The sequence below is a fragment of the Lipotes vexillifer genome, unplaced genomic scaffold (assembly GCF_000442215.2).
Source record: "Lipotes vexillifer unplaced genomic scaffold, Lipotes_vexillifer_v1.1 scaffold1143, whole genome shotgun sequence".
Classification (NCBI taxonomy): domain Eukaryota; kingdom Metazoa; phylum Chordata; class Mammalia; order Artiodactyla; family Lipotidae; genus Lipotes; species Lipotes vexillifer.
Window position 1 is genome coordinate 697,233 of NW_006770581.1, and position 21,289 is coordinate 718,521.

A 21,289-nucleotide genomic window follows, 5' to 3' on the forward strand; every position below is an offset into this window, starting at 1 on the left:
CCCGCGTCCCCTGCATCGGCAGGCGGACTCTCAACCACTGCGCCACCAGGGAAGCCCCAACCATTTCTTTTTAAGATGTCAATATTTGCCTTGGAAATTACATCCTTTACAACAATTTATACTTATGATGAAAAAGTTCAGATTTCAAAAATAAAAAACGTTCAATGATGCATAATTTTAAAAATGATTTTAGGGGCTATGCAAACAAAAGTGTTTGAAGACCACAACTTTGTACTCTAATTCAACCTTCACAATAACTTTGTCATCATACCTATTTTACAGTGGAGGACACTGAGTCAGAGAGGTTAACGGCCTTGCCCAAGGTCACACAGCTAATATTATGGGCTGAGCCGCACCCCTCCCAAATTCATATGTTGAAGCCCTAAAGGCCAATACCTCAAAATATGACTGCATTTGGAGATAGGGCCTTTAAAGGAGTGAGTAAGTTAAAATGAGGTCATTAGGGTGGTCTGGTGTCCTTATAAGAAGAGATTAGGGTTACAGACATGCACAGAGGGAAAACCACGTGAAGACACAGGGAGACAACGGCCACCTATAAGCTTTGCTATGGCAGCCCGAGCAAACTAACACACCTGCGAAGGGACAAAACTGGGCAGCCTGACTCCGGAGCCCTCTTGTAACTACTCCACACCATTCTCAGAGGAACTGGGCGGCTGGTATTAGGGCTCCTACAGACGAAAAAAGTAGAGTCCAGGATAAACGGCTGGTCCCCTGTCCCAGGGCTGGAGCAGGGCAGAGCCGGGACTGGGCCCTAGAGAATTCCGTGCTCTGACCTGTTTGGGAAAGTCCGGTCCAGGGGCAGTAAGGCGGGCAGCCTGCAGATCAGGAAGCCAGGGAGCAGGAGAGCAGCTGGGGGGCTCCTTAGTAATTGGCCATGGGGGCGGGGGACTAACTCAGAAGGGCCAGGAGCCTGGCAAGGAGAGTCGGTGCCAGGCACAGGCCAGCACTTGCCAACTGAGGCTTATGAGGTCTCAGCCCAGCGAATGCAGGGCTGATGTCCCTTTAATTAAGAGGGACAGCCCAGGGGCCAAAAGTGATCCTGGGCACCAAGGGGAAGAATTATGGGCATCTGAGAAATAGACCTTGCCTGGAATCTTCTTAAATCATCTTAAATATGCATAGCATTATCACTGCTGATTACATAACTGTGCGACCTGTCTTAGCTAGGGCTTCCCAGAAGCAGAGCCTGTAAGACAGGGATCCAAGTGCAGAGTCTATGTGGGAGGTGATCCTAAGAAACCCACTGGAGAATGGGGAAGTGAGATCAGGAAGAGAAGAAAAGCAATGAAGGGTGATTCTGGAGCCAGTCTCCACCACAGGCCACAGCCTGGCACCCAGGGCACTTGACCCAAAGGCTCCCGGCTCCACGCAAGGCAACCAACCTGCAGAGAAATGAAAACTCGAGACAGGGTGTTTTTTAAGTGGTGACTTGCGATCTTCAGGACTTTGAGGACTCTAAGAGAAAGGGCTGTTTTTCTCACCTCTTCTGATAGGAAGACATCTGTGAGCACGAGGTCCTGAGCCACCATTCCTCTGCCTTGTAGCCTGGGGCCACGCTGCACCCAGAGGCCACCGCATGGCCAAACCTCCCAGATGACATGTCCAGGCTGGAGGCCACCACTGCCACCTGGGACTGTCCCTGTCACCACTACCTACCCCACTATGGTTAATCTGGGGTGGAGGCAGCCATGCCCCCCATCCCATCACGCTCTGTAGCAGTGTTAGGGCCTCTGAGGTACGGCTGACATTCCCCCTCATTGCCCCCCAACTTGCCTGCACCTTCTTCAGAACCCCAGGCCTTGCAGAGACTCTGAGATGGGTCCTGCGGATATTCCTGCTCCATTCACAGAGCATTCTGCACGCACGGTGAGCACGGTGGCATCCCCTGCACAGGGCCTGGTGCATTTGCACGGTGCTCTCCCAGCATCCTCCCGCCCCAGCACAGGCAGGCGCCCTGCATCCTGGAAAAGCACCATCTGCGTCTCTCTGGAGGGAGGGTCAGGACTGGGATGCCCTCTTCTTACCCCAGCCGTTTCCTCTGCGCAGCAGAGGCGCTCCCACCACGCCAAGCTCAAGGGCCAGCCCCTCCAGGAAGCAGCCCTGCCTTGACCACGTTTCCAGGCCGGCACGGTTACAAGGACAGGTAAAGCCGTCTCCCTCAGTCACCAGGTGGAAAGCGGAGGGGCAGAACCAAGTTTTCTACCTCCTGTGGTCTTGGTACAAAGAGCATTTTAGGGCCACAGCCGTTCAGTGAAAGCACCAGTGCATAAAGCTCTCTATCTAGAGTCATGCTGTCCTGTACGGAAGTCGTGAGCTGGGGTGGCTATCAAGTACGGGAAATGTAACTGGTCCAGAATATGATGTGCTGGAACTGTGAAATCTTAGGGGCTCAGGATGTTTATCTGGAGCCTGAGAAGACCTGCTGGATTTCAGCCTTCATATGAAAAAAGGAATGTAAAATATCTCTTTCAGAATCTTTATGATGATGCTTGTTGAAATGGTATTTCAGATATACTGGGTTTAATAGAATGGATTAAAATTAATGTCACCTGTTATCTTTTTACTTTTTAAATGTGACTACTAAAATAAAAAAATGTCCAACTACATGCACAGCCCACCTTGCATTTCTACTCGGGACAGTGCACAGGGGGGTTGTATCTGCCCTAGTCGTCGGGAGGGCTGAGCCACCGTCACCATGACTACAGTGGAGGTATGCCACCCGGAGAGGTGGACCACACACAGAAGAAGGTGGCCCCTGGAGCTGCCCAGGCCCAGGACTGGCAGAGTAACTTTTATCCCCATTTCACAGTGAGGACACCTGGGGCTCAGGACATTTATTTGGGGCCTGAGAAGACCTGCTTTACAAGTAAAGGAGCTTGAATCCAGGCCCTGGGTTCAGCGCTCTATTCACGAAGCTACTGGGGAGGTTTCCGAGCACCCACTCGGGGAGACGGGCTCCCTTCTGATGGGGCAGTGGGCCCACGAGAGCTCACCGAGCCTTCCCACACACTCTGATGACCAGGCCTGTGTCGCAGAAGTGTTTGGAGGGGAGAGCTCATGCTGGGGTGTCCCAGTGTCCGAGCGTCTCTGATGCCAGGCTGGTGAGCCCTTCATCCTCCCCAAGGTCCCAGGGACACCTTGTCCACAGCCACCCCATTCCGTACCTGGCAGCCTCCTCCTTCCACTAAGTGGGGCTGTGAGTGGGAGGCAGCGCCCCAGCTCCCTCTTTCTTGTACTTCTGGGAGAAAAGATCACAGGCCCTTTGATCCCATCACCACAGGGAAGCAAGCAGAGAGCCAGTTTGTGGCAGGCAGATGTAGGTGCCTAGCAAGCCGTGGGGAGCCTGGCTTTGGAGCCAGGGTTTTAGCACATCGAGTGCAAGCTGAACGCAGTCATGACAAACATGAGAGCCGAGACAAAGGGGCTAGACCCCTCTCCCTCTGGTTGCGTGTGCCTTCAAAGCTGTCCTTTTAAAAGCTCAAACATGGAAGGTTGAGGGATTGTTGGGGCTACACCAAAGCAGCAGGTATGGACTCATTCTGGAAGAAGCAAAGGCCTTTGAAACCAGTGTGCTTGAAAACCCACTAGAGTAACGCCACCAGGATTGGTGCATTCCAGGGTGACTCAGAGCTGCAGAGGCCCTGGCATGAAGTTCCGGGCACCCCGGAGCTCACAAAGATTAGGGATGGAGACTCACAGCTCAGAGGAAAGTAGAAAGTAAGTCACACGTGGTGCAATTAACTCCAGCTCTATGAACAGTGAGTGCCCTAGGAGGACAGGGTGAGGGCAGGGCAGCAGGAAGGTGAGAGAGAAGGGGACTGGCCCTCAGGTCCCCTGGCTTCCAGGATGGGGTGTGTGTATCTCAGGGGCCCAGCGGGAGATCACATCAGGAGCAGAGACAGCTACTCTGACATCCTCTTTTCAGACAGATCTTGCTGAGCAAGCGGGAGAGCGGGTGCCAGGCTGTCCTCTGCTTCCCACGTGTGTGTGAGGAGCCTGCAAACCTGGGTGCTCTGTGGCTCCCACGCAGGCAGGAGGATGCAGAAGGACCAACAAACACACACTTGCATAGGAAACCCAGAAACTGTCTATATAACAAGGGGGTCTGGGCCTGATTTGATTTTTGTGCATCCAGGGAGCATAGTTTACCTATGAGTTTCATTTCAAGACAGTAATGGGATCATTTCACAATATTCGTGGTAAAGAGAAGCGCTGAGTAGAGGCTAGAGTAAAGAAGAACCGGTTCTAAGGCCTTTGCTACTCAGAGTGAGGCCTCCCATCATCAGGGTGGCACTGCCTGCACTTCTCATTAGATATGCACACTGTCAGGCCTGCCCTTACGCTCTGAATCAGAATCTGCATTGGAGCAGGTTCTCAGGTGAGCAGTCTGTTCCTGAAGTTTTGGGCAGTGCTGTTCTAAGCCTCTCAGGTCCAGGTGAGGGCTAACGCCAGGCCTAACATGCACAGTCCTGCCAGGGATACAGGATGCCAGCCTGCGGGCAGCAGTTGTACCAGACGGACGCCAAGCCCCCGAGGAGCTGCGGGAGCCGTGAACTGCTGTCTGGGGAGGACCTAAGCAACAACCACATTGAAGGCTGAAGGAAAATTCCTCGGCAACGTCAGCCCCCAGATGGCTGAGGTTTTCTTGAACAGAATCACGGAGGCTGAGGATCGGGCTGGGCTTGGGCTCTGCCACTCCCTTGTTTCAGGACTTGATCAAGCTCCCCAGCTGTGTCCTCTGTCAAATGGGAGCAATATGGGCTGTCATTCGGGCTGGTGGTGAGGATTCATGAGAATGTGGAGGGGCCAGCAAGGGGTCTGGCCCACAGCAGGTGCTCAGGCAAAGCTCTTGACAGCTCATAGGGCTTCGGACGCTGTGCACAGGCACACACGAGGCCATCTGGAGCCCACTCCCAGGGGCACGAGGGCAGCTAAGATCTGGGTTCTCAGTGGCTCTGTGGGAAGCCTGGAGCTTATGTCCCAGTCTGCCTTGTTGGCTTTGGGGAAGGACTTCTCCTGAACTGCCTACGTTGCTTTGCTTCCCTGCTCCTCCCCACGGCCTAACAGGGCCTGCACTCCAGGCAGATTTCTCTATCATGCCCCTGAGCCCAGGCAGAGGTGCCTTAGGAGAAAAACAGGCTTGGAGACTGCCAATGTGGCATGAAAACTCCAACAGCTGGGAACAAAGCAGCTGGGAAACAAAGCCATTTGCCCACCATTTGTTGAGCAGCTGTCATGAGCCGAATTCCAAGGAGAATGGGTCAGATGCGTGGTCCCTGTCTTACACACCATCCTCCTGGAGGGAGGCAAATATATTTGCACATGTGCAACATGTGCCACGAGCTCATCAAAGCCATCAGGTCTTTGGAACGGGAGAAAAGCTCGGGCACCGTGGATGCGGTATGCGCAGGCGTGGAGGGAGGAGGCTCTCAGAGTGCAGCACAGACACACAGAGCACGGTGCGCAGGGCACGGGCTGCGGAAGAAGGGCCTGGCTAGAGCTCTGGCTCTGCCTCCAGTGCTGCATGGCTCTGCGCACCCGTCCAGCTCCCCATCCCTTCTCTCCACCCTGCTCGGGCCCTGGAGGCTGACCTCTGTGCACGTCCTCTGGCTTCCGGTCTGGGTGGTAGGACCAAAGGAAAGCAGCCGTGGGACACCTGAGGGCAGGGGGCAGGGAGGGGCCGAGGAAGGTAGGCTCCTGGCTCCCTCCCTGCTGCGGTCCGGTTTGGCATTGCCTGAGTCCCTCTTCTAAGGCTCTTATTGGTGACAATTCTCCCACTGCTGCAGCTCTCAAAAGTTCCAGAAACCTCTTCTCCCCTTGTCCCCTAAGCTCTAGGGTGGAAACAGCATCCCCCCGGGTGCTGGTCCCTGAATGCCTTTCTCTCCCTCCCTCCCTCCCAGATTCCTTTAGCCCTGACTGCACCTCTGGGGAGAGTCCCCTCTGGCAACTCTGCCCAGTTTCCCTGTTTAGTTGTCCCCCTAAAAGCCATGACCACCAAATCTAATACCTCCCAGCTTTATGACCTTGGGCTAATAGTACTAATTATTATATATAACTATAACCACAGTCATCATAAATGCAGGACACTTACAAGGAGCTGGGATGGGTAAAGGGTTTTATTTGTGGGGGTTTTTTTTTTCAACTTAATCCGCACAACAGCCCTGTGAGACTCTGGTATGCTGGCATTTTCCCCATTATTTAGAGAGAGAAGGTGAGGCACGGCAGGTAAGTCATCAACTGGCAGGCGAAGAGTCGCCATGTGAACCAGAGTTATTCTAATTCCAGAGCCCAGCTCTTACCCAGATCATCTCTGGGAGCTGCAGGGTCCCCATCCGTTTCAGAAATTCTGAAGTCGAGGTGCACAGGGAGGGTATTTCAGAGGAAACAGGACCTGGAGGTTTGGTGAGAGGCGGGGACTAGAGAGAGAAAGCAGGCAGCATTCATAGGGAGATAAGAGTCAGAGTCATGAGAACTGTAATCACTAAGGAAGAAAGAGTAAAGCAAGAAGGGGCTAAGGACAGAAGCCAGGGGACAGGGACACCAACAAGAAAGGAGACAGAAGGAAGGGAACACTCAGACTGGACAGGAAGAGAAAGGAAGGGGTGCCTTTCCAGTCCCATCTGCCTGCCAGGCACAGTGTCAGGTACTGCAATTAAATTATGAACACACAACAACATTCAATCTAAGGAAGGTGGTGTCCATCCCATGTCATTTAATAAATGAGGAAACCAAAGTTCAGAGTGGTTAAGGAACGTGTCTAAAAACTCAGTCTTAAGCGGCAGAGCCAGAGTCAAACCCAGGGTCATCTGACTCCACAGCCTCTTCTGGGAGGAAGAGAGAGGCAAGGGCCCTCAGAAACCACCGAAGGAAGGGATTTGAGAAAAGGGGGTACTGAAATGATGTCAACAGTGGCCACAGTTGATTTTAGCAGAGTCTAAGGTAGACAGATCTCCTCACTCACACTGCTTACCAGTCACAGGTAAATAATCCCTGACTCAGGATGCATCTTTCAACCAAAGTGATACTTTGCCCAACATCTTCCGCCTGTCTGTGGTTTGGTTGTGCTCCCACTCCAGACATGACTTTTATCTGTTCTCTTACCTCTGGATTTCCTCTTGCTAAACACAGACTGCCAGATGATGGTCAGAGTGAAGAGCAGAACGCTGAGAATCCCCACACAGCACACGAGCACAGCATACACGTAGAGGTCTAAAAGGCAGGGACACACAGGTGATTGTCGGGACAGGCCACACCACAGGAGATGCTCCAAATAAAAAACCTTCACACATTATCAAAACTCAACTCAAAATGAACCACAAGCCTAAATGTAAAATAGAAAGAAGAAAACTTCTGGAAAAAACATAGAAGAAAAATCTTTGAGATCTAGGACTAAGCAGAGAATTTTTAGACTTGACACCAGAAGCACCATCCATATAAGGAAATCTTGATAAATTAGAAAAATTAGATTTCCTCAAAATTTAAAACTTTGCTCTGTAAATACCCATATGAAGAATGAGATATCCCATATATTGGGATAATACCTATCAGAACAGCCAAAATAAAAACTAGGACAATACCAAACACTGACAAAGATACAGATAAGACATTGCTGGTGAGAATGTAAAATGGTACGGCCACTCTGGAAAAACAGTTTGGCAGTTTCTTAAAAGATACACCTACGACTATCATGCAACTCACCAACTGCTCTCTGGGGCATTTGTCCAGAGAAATGAAAACTTAAGTTCACACGAAAACCTGTATGTGTATGTTTGTAGCAATTTTATTCATAATAACCAAAAACTGGAAACAGCCCAGATGTCCTTCAGTGTGTGAATGGGTAAACAAACTGTGGTCCATCCACACCATGAAACACTTCTCAGCAATAGAAGGGAATGAACTATTGCACAAAGCGTTATATTGAGTGGAAAAAAAAAATCCCCCCAAATTACATACTGTATGATTTTATTTATACAACGTTTTTGGGACGACGAAATGATAGAAATGGAGAACAGATTAGTGGTTGCCAGGGGTTAAGGAGGGAACAGACGGGAGAAAAATGGGTCTTGCTATCAGGGACCCTTGGAGTGATGGGAATGTTCTGTATCTCGGCTATATCAATGTCAATATCCCGGTTGCAATGTTATACTACAGTTTTGCAAGATGATACCATTGGGAGAAATCGGATAAAAGGGTACCAACCGGTACAAGGAATCTCTCGGCATTGCTTATTAGAAATATATGTTAATCTACAATTATCTCAAAATACGTTTGTTTTACGTTCCAATGATTCAATCATGTTCATGTGTATCTTAGTTTAGGCTGCTATAACAAAATACCATAGACTGGGTGACTCAGACGACAAACATTTATATCTCACAGTTCTAGAGACTAGGAAGTCCAAAATCAAGGCACTGGCAGGTGCAGTGTCTGGTAAGCACTCTATTTCTGGTTTGGAGACGTCTTCTCTTGGTATCCTCACGTGGAAGAGAACAGAGAGCAGGCAAGCAAGCTCTCAAGGATATCTTCTTATAAGGACACTAATCCCATTCATGAGGGCTCCACGCTCATTACCTAATCACCTCCCAAAGGCCCTACCTCCTGATACCATCACACTACGGGTTAGGATTTCAACATATGAATTTTAGGGGACACGAACATTCAGACCATAACAATATACATCCGTTTCTTAGACTCCAGTGATCAACCTTGTCACCAATCTGATTGATATGATGCCCAAACTGCTCAGAAAGCAAAAGGGAAGCTAGAATCATTATTTTAATCTTCTATGAAGCAAAAGGCTGCAGATATTTGAACTTAGTAAATGTTTGAACTTAGCAAAAATGTGTCTCTGCTGACAAATTTCTTTAGCCAACAGACATATTCAGCCTGCTCTTAGGTACAAGAAATATAATGATGAACATCCAAAGGTCTTCTCGTCAAGAAATCAGAGGGCTGAGTGGTACCTGAACCATAGAAATACGTGCCCAGAACCAGAAACACGCAAAAGAGGGACCCATCCCGGTTGGGGAGGCTGGGAGGGGCTTCCCAGAGGACTGGACCTCTGTGTTGAGTTGTAGTTAAAATAACACAGACAGTGCAAAAATACAGCGAGAGAATAAAAATAGAGAGAGAAAAAAAGTCATCAGCCATCCATCACTTTGAGTTAACTACTGCTGTACTTTATTATGTATATGTATAATTTTTAAATTAAGATCCTACTGTTTTATATCTTTCTTTTTATTTAAATTTCATTTTCTCATTATGCTCTCTTCAAAAAGTGGTTTTAATTTTGAAAACTATGGTAAAAGTTTGTGGTATTAACACATCATCATGAGAGACTTAATATCTTATCATTGGCTACTCAAAGTGTTCCGAACGTCCCTATAATAAATGATTCTATGATGAGTATTCACAACCTTAAACCTTAATGAGTCTCTCACACTGTGTTCTCAAGATTAAAGTTCCTAGAAGTGGAATTACTGAGTCAGCAAGAATGCACTCGGGACCTAGAGAAGCAGCTGATTAAGTGCTTAAGCTGAAAAAGCAAGCAGTAAGCCTACTGGGGTGGCTGGCTTCCGCGGCGAGCTTGGAGAAGCAGGTAAGGCTATATGGTCAAGGAGAGGGAAGGAGGGGGAATGGGATGGAATCAGACATCTCTGGTTCCCCTGGGAGGCTCGGGGATGTCCCTGCCCCTGGAGCGCCTCCCTTGGTCTCAGGTTCAGCCAGCATATTCACTTAAGCTAGTTAAACTAAGTAGAAAACACAATAGGACAAGGTTGCAGGTGAAGAGAGCACTTGCACTAATATTTAGGGAACAGGGCAGGTGGCTGGGAACGAGAAAGAGAGTCCTACAAAGAGAGCAGGAGCCAGGAGCCAGTCACAGGAGCCGAGGAGGACCCAGTGAGATTTCTAGAAGCCAAGAGAGCAGAATGCTGTAAGAAAGATCCTCTAACAGCATCACGTGCTACTAGAAAACCCCCACTGGGATTTCCCACTAGGAAGCTACTGGAAAAGTCCTGGAGGAAAGCCCGTTCAGTGTGATGGGAGGGACAAAGCCAGGTTAGAGGGGTCGAGGAGCTCCATGGGGTATGAGGAGACTAGATAGAAATAGAGAAAACTCTCTCCTGTAACTGAGATCAAAACTGCCTTTCTAAATAGATGCCTGTGTCTCGGATGTGTGGGCCTTGCACATTAATACGGTAGAGAACTCTGCAAGTGGTCAGTTAGGAGACAGGCTTGGGCCTCCATTTAAACAACATGAAATTCCAAGGGACAGAGCAGAGGTCACAGACTGGGACTCAGGACAGGATACAGGACAGGACAGAACATGGAGAACATAAGGCCAGTCCTGGATTTACACACTGTTGAGCAAACTATTCTGGGAACAGGACTGCAGAGCCGTTTCTGGCACCAGAGGCTGGGAAACAATGTGGTCACAGTGCCAGGCAGACAGAACGGGGGCTGGTGGGCGCAGCATCTGCCTCAAAAGGATTGCAGAGATTCGGGCCCCGGGACCAAAAGGCAACAGCAATTTGGCTTCAGTCTTGGGATGGAGAGAAGAACCATCTTCCTAAAGTTTCTGCACTGCTGGAGCGAAGCGACCTAACCCACAAGCTCCCCTCTTCATCAGAACTCCTTCTTTGGTTTCAGAACTGCAGGAACCAAAGGGGGACCAAGGTCACAGCGAGACTCTCCCACGAGTGTCCCCAGAAGCATGCTGCAGACATCTGTGGCCCACTCTCAGGCAGGAGGCAAGGGGCACCGGGAGGCCCACATGATGGTTTCAGATCACAGCCTCCTCAACGTGCACAGAGGGGGCTCGCCACAGGGAGCCACAGCTGCAGTCATAAAACATCTGGCCTGTCTGGAAGGTTCAGCTACGCTGCCAAGCACACAGGCCCTCCAGGCTGTGGACACCGGCCAGCAGGCACCAGCCGCCCGCACGTGGGTCCCCACAGGCCTAGGATGGATCATGCCTGCTCTATTGTATTCTTGAAGCCACAAGAACATTAAAAAGTGTCACCTTGTAGGAGGAGGAAAAACTCAAGAAGAACACCTGAGTTTCCCTGGATTGGGCAGCAGCCACTACGCCAAGGTGCTGACTTTTTCCTCTGTTCCAATCATTCCTTTGCTGCACAAAGGCAATCTCCCTGCTGTATCTACTCAGAATGCTAAAACCACCTCCCCTTTCTCCGAAAACAAAGGTTAAACACTGAGCCATTTGAGCCGTGCTCACAAACTCCCAACACTCCAGGGATACATTTTGCCAGCAGGCTAGAGCCAAGCTCTGCCCCGGTGACACAGGCAGCCACAGTGCAGCTCCAGACATCGTTCTCAGGCTGGAATACTGGCCCAACGTTGCCCTATCTTCTGTCTTTTCCTTTACCTTTTATATAAACACCTCTCTAATTATAAACGTGGGCCAGAGGTTTTCAAACTCAGACCCAGCCAAACAATGCTTGTCCGGAGGCTGAATCCAAACCTTCACGTTCAAATTGAACAAAACATCTGCACTTAACCAAACCTGGGCTTAGCTTTTAAAATACCACAGAACACCGAACACTCAAATTAATTCTAAAAATCTTGTTATATTCTCCAAATTCACTTGCAGTTTCGTCTTCTGCCATTGGGCTTCCAAAGACATTGCTTCGTTGGACTCAATTGCAAGCCGCCATGCAGAAAGTTATCTCCCTGCTGCCCCCAGCCCGGGGCCTCCCTGAAGCAGATGGTGGTGCCGGCAGGGTGGAGCGATGTGCACGTGGCAGGGAGGCCAAGACGGGGTGCACAACGTCTGCATGCCAGCTCCCACCCTCCCAGAAAGCCAGGCCACGCCAGGCAGAGCGGTCCCCGCGAAAGGCAGCCTGCACACCTCTTGCCGGCAACCCTGAGGCCGGCTGGAGTATTCAGAGCTGCTTTGAAACCCAGTGACCCCAGCATTCCTCAGTACAGGGAAGGAACCCAACCCCCCCCACACCCCGGACCACTAAATCCAGAAGGTCGATGTCCATCGTCTACATTTCCAGGGCAACGACAAATACCGAGATCACAGTTACGTTGAGAAAACCTCGTGCTTCTCCTAATTTTTTTATCCAGCCGGTGATAACATCTTGCTCAGGGAGAAATACCTGAGCAATAGCCTTAAAGGATTTTAACTCACTCCAGCGTCTCACCAAGAGGACTGACAGTGCTTTTTTTTTGTGCTGCAGGCAAACAGCCAGGCCGAGCTAAGCCCCAGGAGGATGGATATCCGTCCTCAAGCCCTGCGGCAGCTCTCCCATCCACGAACAAAAGGGCAAAGGCCTGGGATCAGGCGCTGGGGAATTTCAACTGTACCCCTGACCTCGCCAACGCTGCGGCTGGGTTAAAAAAGCAAAACCCACTCTGTTATAAAGCAGAAACTAACACACCATTGTAAAGCAATTATACCCCAATAAAGATGTTAAAAAAAAAAAAAAAAAAGAGAGATCAGGGAACTGAGGTTTAGAGATTTTGTCTGTTCAAGATCATACTGCTGGTAAGCATAGTGCAAGATTCAATCCCCAGTAGCCTAATGCAATCTTGTCACCCAAGTTTGAACAGGGGTGTGTGAGCCTGAGAACAAAGTTAATCTACTTAATACTTTGTCCAAGCTTAGCCCTGGCTCCAAACCCAAGGGGAAAAGGCAAGATTAGCAGCCACAAAGTCCAATGGTTAGCCAGTCACCTGTACTTTAGGGGTATCTTTCCTTTCACAGCCCAGCTCTGGATACAGGCAAATAAAAGATAGCAGTGGGTCTCTGTGCAGGGAGCTAATGTGAAAAAATCAAGAACAAAAGAGAAACAAAAGATGACCTAGTACGTAGGACTAGGGAACAGAGATAACTCTCAGATAACTCTTTGGACTGAGGAATAAATGTCTTTCTTTTAACAGACTCACAGACATAGAGAGCAGACTTGTGGTTGCCAAGGAGGGGCCAGGGAGAGAAAGGGAAGGAATGGGAGTTTGGGGTTAGCAGATGTAAACTATTATATATAGAATGGATAAACAACAAGGTTCTACTGTATAGCATAGGGAACTATATTCAATACCCTGTGATAAACCATAATGGAAAAGAATATGAAAAAGAATGTACATATATGTATAACTGAATCACTTTGCTGTACAGCAGCAGTTGACACAATATTGTAAATCCACTATACTTCAATAAAATAAAATTTTATAAACGTCTTTCTTTTGAGCAAAGTTTGTAATTCTGACAGTGAGTCTGGGGTCCCTAACAGTGACAGGGGCTGATGGCTGTGAAGGGCACTAAGAAGGGACCCAATTCTCTGTGTTGAGAAGACAGTGCATGTTGGCCTACAGATTTTGTGTAGAGTTAGATCGAGAATAACCCTGATATTCTGTAGCTACACATGAATTTTAAAATATCATTAATTATACAAAGTGTTTTAGAGATGCTGATTGTGCCGCAAGGCGTGTGTGGACTTTTAAATGCTACAATCCTGCCAAATATATAAAGTCTTGGGTTTTGTACCATAGCATTTTCAAACAGTTCTTGGATCACTTGCACCAGAAACACCTCAAGCCCTGATGAAGTGCCAATTCTTTTATCTCTTCCTAAATATAATAATCAGATTCTTGGCAGGGCGGGGGCAGGGTGGGGGGGCAGCCCAGAGTCTGGGTTACTAACAACCCCCACATGATATCCTTACGCATCTGATGATAAACAGGGCTCCTGCTGTCACATCTGCCAGTGGCCTACCTTAGGGAGCCCCCAGGACATCTCCAGACTCCCACCTCTTCCCAGCGCCTGGCTCATAGGACAGCCTCAGAAACATGGACACAGCAATTGCTTTTTCTACTGCAGAGACTAAGGGAGGGAATTGGGGATTATTTTACTTGGAGGTCATCAAGTAAAGAAAAAGCCATCTACAAAATGTGCAGAAGAAAAGGCAGGGAACACAAAGGATCACTGTTAAAGTGCAACCCGAGAAATGCAATATTTATGACTTCAAAACGAAACAATCCTAATGGCCTACCTGAGCGACACCTTATGGTTTGCAAACCATGTTCATAATTATGGTTACATTTTTCTAAGAGAGAAAGTTCCTCAGTCCACTGCTTTTAACTAGCTACTGGAAGACATAGGTTTGAATCCAAGGGCTCTCCCCCAAGGGCAAGTTTCTACACCTGTTGAATTAACAAAAGGTGATGGTGAAGGCCCAAGGCACATGTCTCCTTAGATCCTTTTGGCTAGGTCCACACATCATCAAAAAATGCAATGCCTTCACAAGATGTAATCCTTCACAGTTTCTTGATCACATCTTAACATTAATCTGTTTTGTTTTGTTTTTTACGGATCAAAGGTTCTCCCTGAGAACTCACAAAATACATTCTTTCATTGCTTATGGTCATAATCCTCAACCACTTTACAATAACAATTTCTGTGAGTTTTCCATACACCAAGGCCATATACTTTCTCAGCCTCGGCACTCTTGACTTTTAGGGCCAGATAATTCTTTGTTGTCAGGGCTGACCTGTGCATTGGAGGATGTGTAGCAGCTTCCTTGGCCTCTACCCAATAGATGCCAGTAGCACCAAAATGCTAGTCGTGGCAACCAAAAATGTATCCAGACATTGGCAAATGTTCCCTAGAGGGATAAAAATCACCTCCTGTTGAGAATCACTGCTCTAAGGCTCCAGTCTGAGTGTACTTCAGAATCACTCATAGGTCTTGTTAAAACCCAGATTGCTGAGTACCACCCCCGAGATTCTGATTCCATAAGCAAGGGTAGCACTCAACACAGCGCATTTGTAACAGCCTTCCAAGTGGTGCTAATGCTGATGTGACGCTGATGCTGGTGGTCTGGAACCAGTTTTGGAAAACACCTCCCTAAGGTCATGGCTGCATGCTGGCAACCCATGAAGAGCTTTTAACAAGTTACAACTTAATCAGAATCTCTAGAGATGTGGTGCAGGCATTAGCATTTTTAAAGCTCCCCAGCGATGCTAACATGGGGTGAAAATCAATTGCTTAAGGTTTACAGATGTTTCCAGAATCCCAAACTCCTTAAGAAACCTGAGATAAAATTAGTCACAGTAGATGTCATTTGCATTTTTATATTACTTGAAGACCCCTCCCTCATATCACCTCGGAGCAGAAATTCTGGCACAAAACAAAAAACCCCAAAGTATGCAGACTGGAGCTTTCATGTCTGCTTCTTCAAAATCTGTGGGCTGATACCACCAGGGATTTCCAACCTACTCTTGAGTAAGTTTAGGGCAAGAAAACCATTTGATATTAGGGCAAAACTAAGAAGTCTATTCCTTTCCTATTATCTAAAAGTGAGGCTGCATCTTATAATAAAGAAATAAGCAATCTTTACCTTCAAAAAATGCCCAGGTCTCCTTCTTTTTCTCAAACGATGAATCTTCAGACGCTTTGAGGGAAATCACTGTAAGACAAAAAAGAAATGGCATAGCATGAAGTGGAGTAGCTTATGGACCTAGCCCACCTCAGTCCAAAATAATATCATATGGTATATATGGCACTTACATTTATAAAGTAATTTTCATATTTGCAAAAACCACATTTAATTGTCACAACCCACAAGCCAGGGGAAGGTGCAATGACTTACATATAACAAGTAAGAGACCAGAGAAGGGAATTAAGTTGCTGGTACTCAGTCCAGTAGAAGCCTCACTCACCCCATATACTTGCAAAATAAAGAGTTCCCCAGTGGGAATTCCAAGAACCAAAACATTATTTATTTTACCATCTTAGTGGACATCTTTCCAAAATGTAGTGTACCTGCCTGGGTATCCCTAGATAGAGAAGCCTGAGGTCATCTGATGACTCAGGGTCAGTGCTCTGAGCACATTCTCCATGTAAGACAGTCACAGAGCGGCAAGCGTCTGATTTTGAGATTATTTTGTCTGCTTTCAGTCAGTGGTTGAGCACTGAATTCACTGTGCCTGCTTTCAGTTGTCAGGGAAACAGAATTGAGCTACACTATGTTAAACCTTGAACATCATATACTAAAGAGTCTGGAAACATGGGAAGGTTCCACATACAGGGGTAACATAATCATAGGCAAATATAAAAAAAAATTAACCTGACAGAAAAAATGTAAAATGTCAGGGAATGAGAGTATTGCCCAATAGAACTTTCTGAGATGACGGAAATGTTCTGTGTCTGCAAGGCACATACAGCTGCCACTGGCCACATGTTTTTATTGAGCGTGTGAAACGTGGCTTATCCACATGGGACTAAGAAACCGAATTTGTAACTGTATTTCATTTTAATTAATTTAAATTTAAATAGCTACATTTGGTCAGTGGCTACCACACTGAAGAGCTCCAGAGAAGAGAATCTCTAAGACCCAAATAACAAGACAAAGGTGGCTAGAATAAAAATTGAATCAATATGAGAGGTAAGGAATATGGCAAAGATGGTCTGGAACTTTATTTACTGCCCCTCCCACAAACTTTTATATTATTATTGTCATGGATTCCAATTCTGAATTTTCCATCTTTATTTTTCTCCAGGCCTTGCACTGGATATTTCCATTGATCTACCACACAGATCGCTAATCTCCTCACCTGTGTCTAACCTGCTGTTAAAGCCATCTCTTAAATTTAAGATTTCATTTATGGATTTTTTCAGTTATAGATCATCCACTTAATTCTTTTTATATATCCTAGCTCTCTGATGAATTTACCCAGCATGTTATCTAATTTTTCAACCATATTTATCACATTATTTTAATGTACATGACTGATATCTTTCACATCTGCATTGCCCATAGGCTTATTTTTATTACCCATTTTTGATTTTGATCTTGTCCCTTGATGTGCCTGATAATTTTTTAATTGAATGCCAGACGTCATATATGGAAAATCATGTAGATTCGAGATAAAATTTTATTTTCCTTGTAGGAAATTAGAGTACGGGGATGATCACCTAATCCAATGAGGATATGAACTGTTTAGAAGCTGGGTTTCAGTTTTTATAGGGTATGGTTTCTCTCTGGTTTGCCCTAACTTCAGGGATCCCCAGTAGAAAGCCTCAAGTATTTATTATAGCGCTTCCAATTTTCATCACACCGATAGAACTCTGCTCTATCAGAGGCTCTGCTTGCCTCCTAAACAACCTGATTGTCACTTTCTGCATAACTTTTCTCAACAAGCACTGCGAAAGAACAGCTGAATTTCTTAAAGAGTTAAGCGACTCTGACAATTGGTCTCATTCACTGTTCTTCTCTGCACTCTATCTATATAGTCCTTCAGAGAACAATTAAGATAGCTGAAATACATATGCACATAGACAACTGTGTAATTATGTAATACAAATATACTTATGAAATATAAATATATAATTAGGAAAGCTGAAATACAGATTTTTTTTTTTTTGCAGCATTTCTAATTGTTCTCAGGAGGAGGGCTCTGTTCTGTGGGAAAGAACCCCTCTCCCAGTAGAACCTAAATTCCTCAAAACCAGAAGCTGGCCTTCTACCTCAGTATCACCATCTTGGGACACACTGCCTGGCAGCTGGTAGGTGCCCAGTAAATAAATGAATGATCTATTTCTTCCTGACGGCCCCTCAAAGGAAGAAATCTGGACATCCAGGAATGAACTCTTAGTGGACATCTGGTCTTGCGTGTGATATTAGACATGTCAGACAATTCATCCATCACCTTTCCTGCTTAATTTGCCCCACCCACAGCTCCTGTAATCTGCTCACTGCCAGAGCAACCGATCAGATTCCCCCTTCAAGAATTTAGACTAAGAAACAGAGTACATATGGTGGTTGTAGGCCCTGGGGTTGAAAAAGCCTGTGGACTCTGGGGTGGGCAGCCGTGTTTGGAAAACAGGAAAGCAAACGGAGCTGAGGGCAGAACCTGCAGGAGGAAGGTGGAGGTGGGAGGACTTGACCTTGATGGCACTCTGGGTACCAAGAGGGCTGACGTGTTATTTGCTGACCTTGCATTGCATGAGCTCCATATCCTTCAACCATCCCCACCTCTCTTCTGAATTAGCTTGAATGGGTTTTCATCTTCAACCAATTAAGCCTAGGCTGCGATAACCGCAGAGTCCTAATGAAGACAATACCGAAATGAGAAAGAAGTGGACCTCTGAGGACCGCAGTTTTCAGGAGATCAGGGATGCCCAGCATGGTCCAGAGCCTTACTACTCCAAGTGTGGTCCACGGACCAGCAGCATCAGTGTCACCTGGGAGCTTGTCAGAAGTGCAGGATTTCAGGGGACCCAACCCAGATCTACTGGATCAGAGTCTGCTTTTAAACCCAGGTTCCCTGGATGAATTATATGCACTTTAAAGTGTGAGATGCACTGATGTACACCGGGTTGAGTTGCCGTTTGCTGGTTATGTAACCTTGGGCAAGTCACTTAACTTCCCACTGCCCCATTTGTTATGCAGAGATGATAATAAGCTCAGGGTGAGTGTGAGAAGCAGACGGGTTAATATATGTGAATTACTCAGAACACTGCCTGAGACCTAGTGAACCATTTTTATCCACAAAGACCTTAGCTCCGTAAGACAGGGATTTGGTCTATTTTATTCACTGCTCTAATTCCCACACCTAAATTCTAGCATGGTCCTCTGCTATCAGTCCTTTGCCTCAGAATGTGAATCTTCAGTTGTCCAAATGGTCCATAAGAAAGAGTTTCCTGACCTTGTGGCTAAACGTCTGCAACTCAGTCGGGCTGCTACCATTCCAGCAAAGGCCACTGCCTTTGGACCACTTTTGATTCATCTTACATTTTTTAATTTCAGAAGCTGTGGGCCCTTGATTTTAGTCCAATTCCCTTTGCCTTATGTGGGATAGAAGGTAACAAGGTCTCCCCAGTGGAGTTATGGAGACGGGTTTTGAAAGAGCCAACAAGCTGGGATTCAAAGCTAAGGGGGCTCTAAGCAAGGAATTCATGGAGGTTCCTCATTTCTCTCCCGTGCAGCTGTTTTATGGGAAAGTGAAGCAACTCTGTTTGGCATACTATGATCAGCAACACCAGCCATAATCTTATCTGTTCCTACAAGAAAAATTTTTACATGAACTCTGCCAGAGCTTTTGAAATTTCCCCAAGGTTCCACGTAGCTATCTTGTTTCAGCTGCTGATCCCGTGCTGTCTCAAAATGAATGCGATACATTGTCAAGCCACACGTCTGCGTCCACAGACCATGGCCAATGCCCTGCTCAAGGTGGCCTCTGTCTTGCCGCATGCTCTGAGCCCAGCCTCTCAGCCAAGAGCTAATGTGGGGGTGGGCAGTGGGCACCCCCTTGGGAAGGTCCATTACTCCAGCTGCTGGGAGTGATGCCAGCCCTGCTTCCCGGGGAGCCTCGCCTCTTCCATCCTTCCTGCATCCAGAGGTCCCGTGAGGGAGGGCGGTACCGGGACCACCTCCTCCCACAGGGTGTGGGGCCTGGGAGGAGGGAAGTGCAAGTGATCAGAGAAGCAGAAGGAAGCCCAGTCTGGCCTCAGCACCAAGCCACTCTTCTCCATATACAGCTTTATCAGGAAGTGGGCATTTTGATTTCTGACTCCTGTGCACATTCATCCGTCGGTCTGGGCCACAGTGTAAAAGGAGAGTAACGAGCGCTCAAAAGCTAAGTCATCAACTGACCTATTGACTGCTTTGTAATTTCCTGGGGACCCCGGCGCCCAGTGCGCAGAGCCTGGCTGACCTTCTTGTGAGGTGGTGGCCCGGATAACTGAGCAGCAGGCTGTCCTGGGTCCCCCCCTGAGAGAGCAGAATCCGATGAAATCTAAGAAGGGGTGGGGTGTGAGAGCCACCACGTCTCGGGCCTCTGGGAAGAACCGGTTGAAAGTGCTGCAGGATCAAACGGGTCTCTGGAAGAACACGGCCCAGAGGCACCGAGACAAAACGATCCTATCAGCCTCATGTCTGGAGGAAGCAGGTTGGAAAGAAAGAATCTTAGTCAAGTTCCCTTTGCTGGGACCTGAGGGGAAACCATCACTCAGAGAGGTGTGAAAACGGAGACCCTTGATTTCTGACTTGGACAGACCGTCCCACCGACTCCCCTGGGGAGGGCATGTTTCACAGGCTGTGGCAGACCATGTGCCCTGAGTTCACGCCAAGACCCTGTGACAATGCCCTCCGGCTGAGGGACCTCCTATTTCCTTCCTGGTCTCCTGTTCACCCATGATACAGAGCATTTACCTGAGCCTGCGCTGAAGGACTGACCCCCGTCACCCAGTGAACAGATGGCTCATGATTTTTAGAGGCCCTGGGAGGGCTCCCCTTCTCCCAGTATTCTTTCCTGCCTGCTCACCTATGCCTCCAGTTCCTTTAACAAAGAATCCTATAACTAAAGGAGCTTAAATTGCAACCATGGGTTACACCCAAAGTAGGGTGCACCTTCCTGACACAGAACACCTTCCGGAAGGCAGAGGTTGATAGAGAGGAGTGCAGGGAGGGCCCTGGAACAGACAGAGGCGTGAGGAAGCCGCACGGGGCAGCGGCACGGATGCGGGAAAGACTGGCCCTGAGTTTGAGAGACACACCTTCACCTTCCTATTTCTACTACCGGTCAGGCTAGGCTGAAGCATTCTCCAGGATTCTATAACTCCTGATGGTAGAGGGTGTTGCCTTCACCGAGCACCTGAAGACCAAGATTTCTAAAACTTTAGTGTGTGGGAGAATTAATCAAGGCCTCTTGTTAAAATGGGGATTCCCAGGCATGACCCCTGAGCTTCCGGTTCAAGGAATTTGGGGAGGGCCTGGGAACCTGCATGATTAGGGAGCACACAGTCATGGCAATTCTGAGGCTTGAGGTCCCAGGACCCCACGTGGAGAAGCCCTGTCTCACATACCCCTACTGCAGACAGCAGTGGGCACCAAGTCCCAAGAGACATGGGAGAGGGGATTCAGGTCATGAGGAGCCAGATCCTGGGCCTCAATCTCCCATCCAGTCCAGGTTGGGGTCCCGAACTCAGAACTCAACCAATGCTCTTCAATTTAATCCAGGGGAAATGAGAGTAACAGCAAAACCTAAGGAATAAGCCTATCACATAAGTGTTGTTTACAAAGGACTCCCAAAGGGCCCCTTAATAACATGTCTCAGAGCAGAGGACTACAAGGTGAAGAGCACAGCTTTCAAGAAAGTTATTTTCAAAAGAGCAGACTGTCTATAAGGGCTGATGCGTCTCCCCAAGTGGCCGACTCAAACTTGGAAACTAGACAGAATTTGAGTCAGAGAGGCCTTCCTCCAATGATTCTCTAATATTCCACACCCTCTGTCCCTGCTG

At 47.7% G+C, this 21,289-nt stretch overlaps 1 protein-coding gene across 1 annotated transcript in view; it reads right to left on the minus strand.

Moving 5' to 3' along the window:
* The window catches only part of VSTM4 (V-set and transmembrane domain containing 4), an 84,222-nt gene that overhangs the window by 47,437 nt on the left and 15,496 nt on the right, over nucleotides 1-21,289 (minus strand). The window contains exons 4-5 of the mRNA XM_007446243.1: nucleotides 15,387-15,455; nucleotides 7,123-7,230 (exon numbers count right to left, since the gene is read on the minus strand). Coding sequence (XP_007446305.1) covers nucleotides 7,123-7,230; nucleotides 15,387-15,455 — 177 coding nt within the window. The remainder of the gene's footprint in view (nucleotides 1-7,122; nucleotides 7,231-15,386; nucleotides 15,456-21,289) is intronic.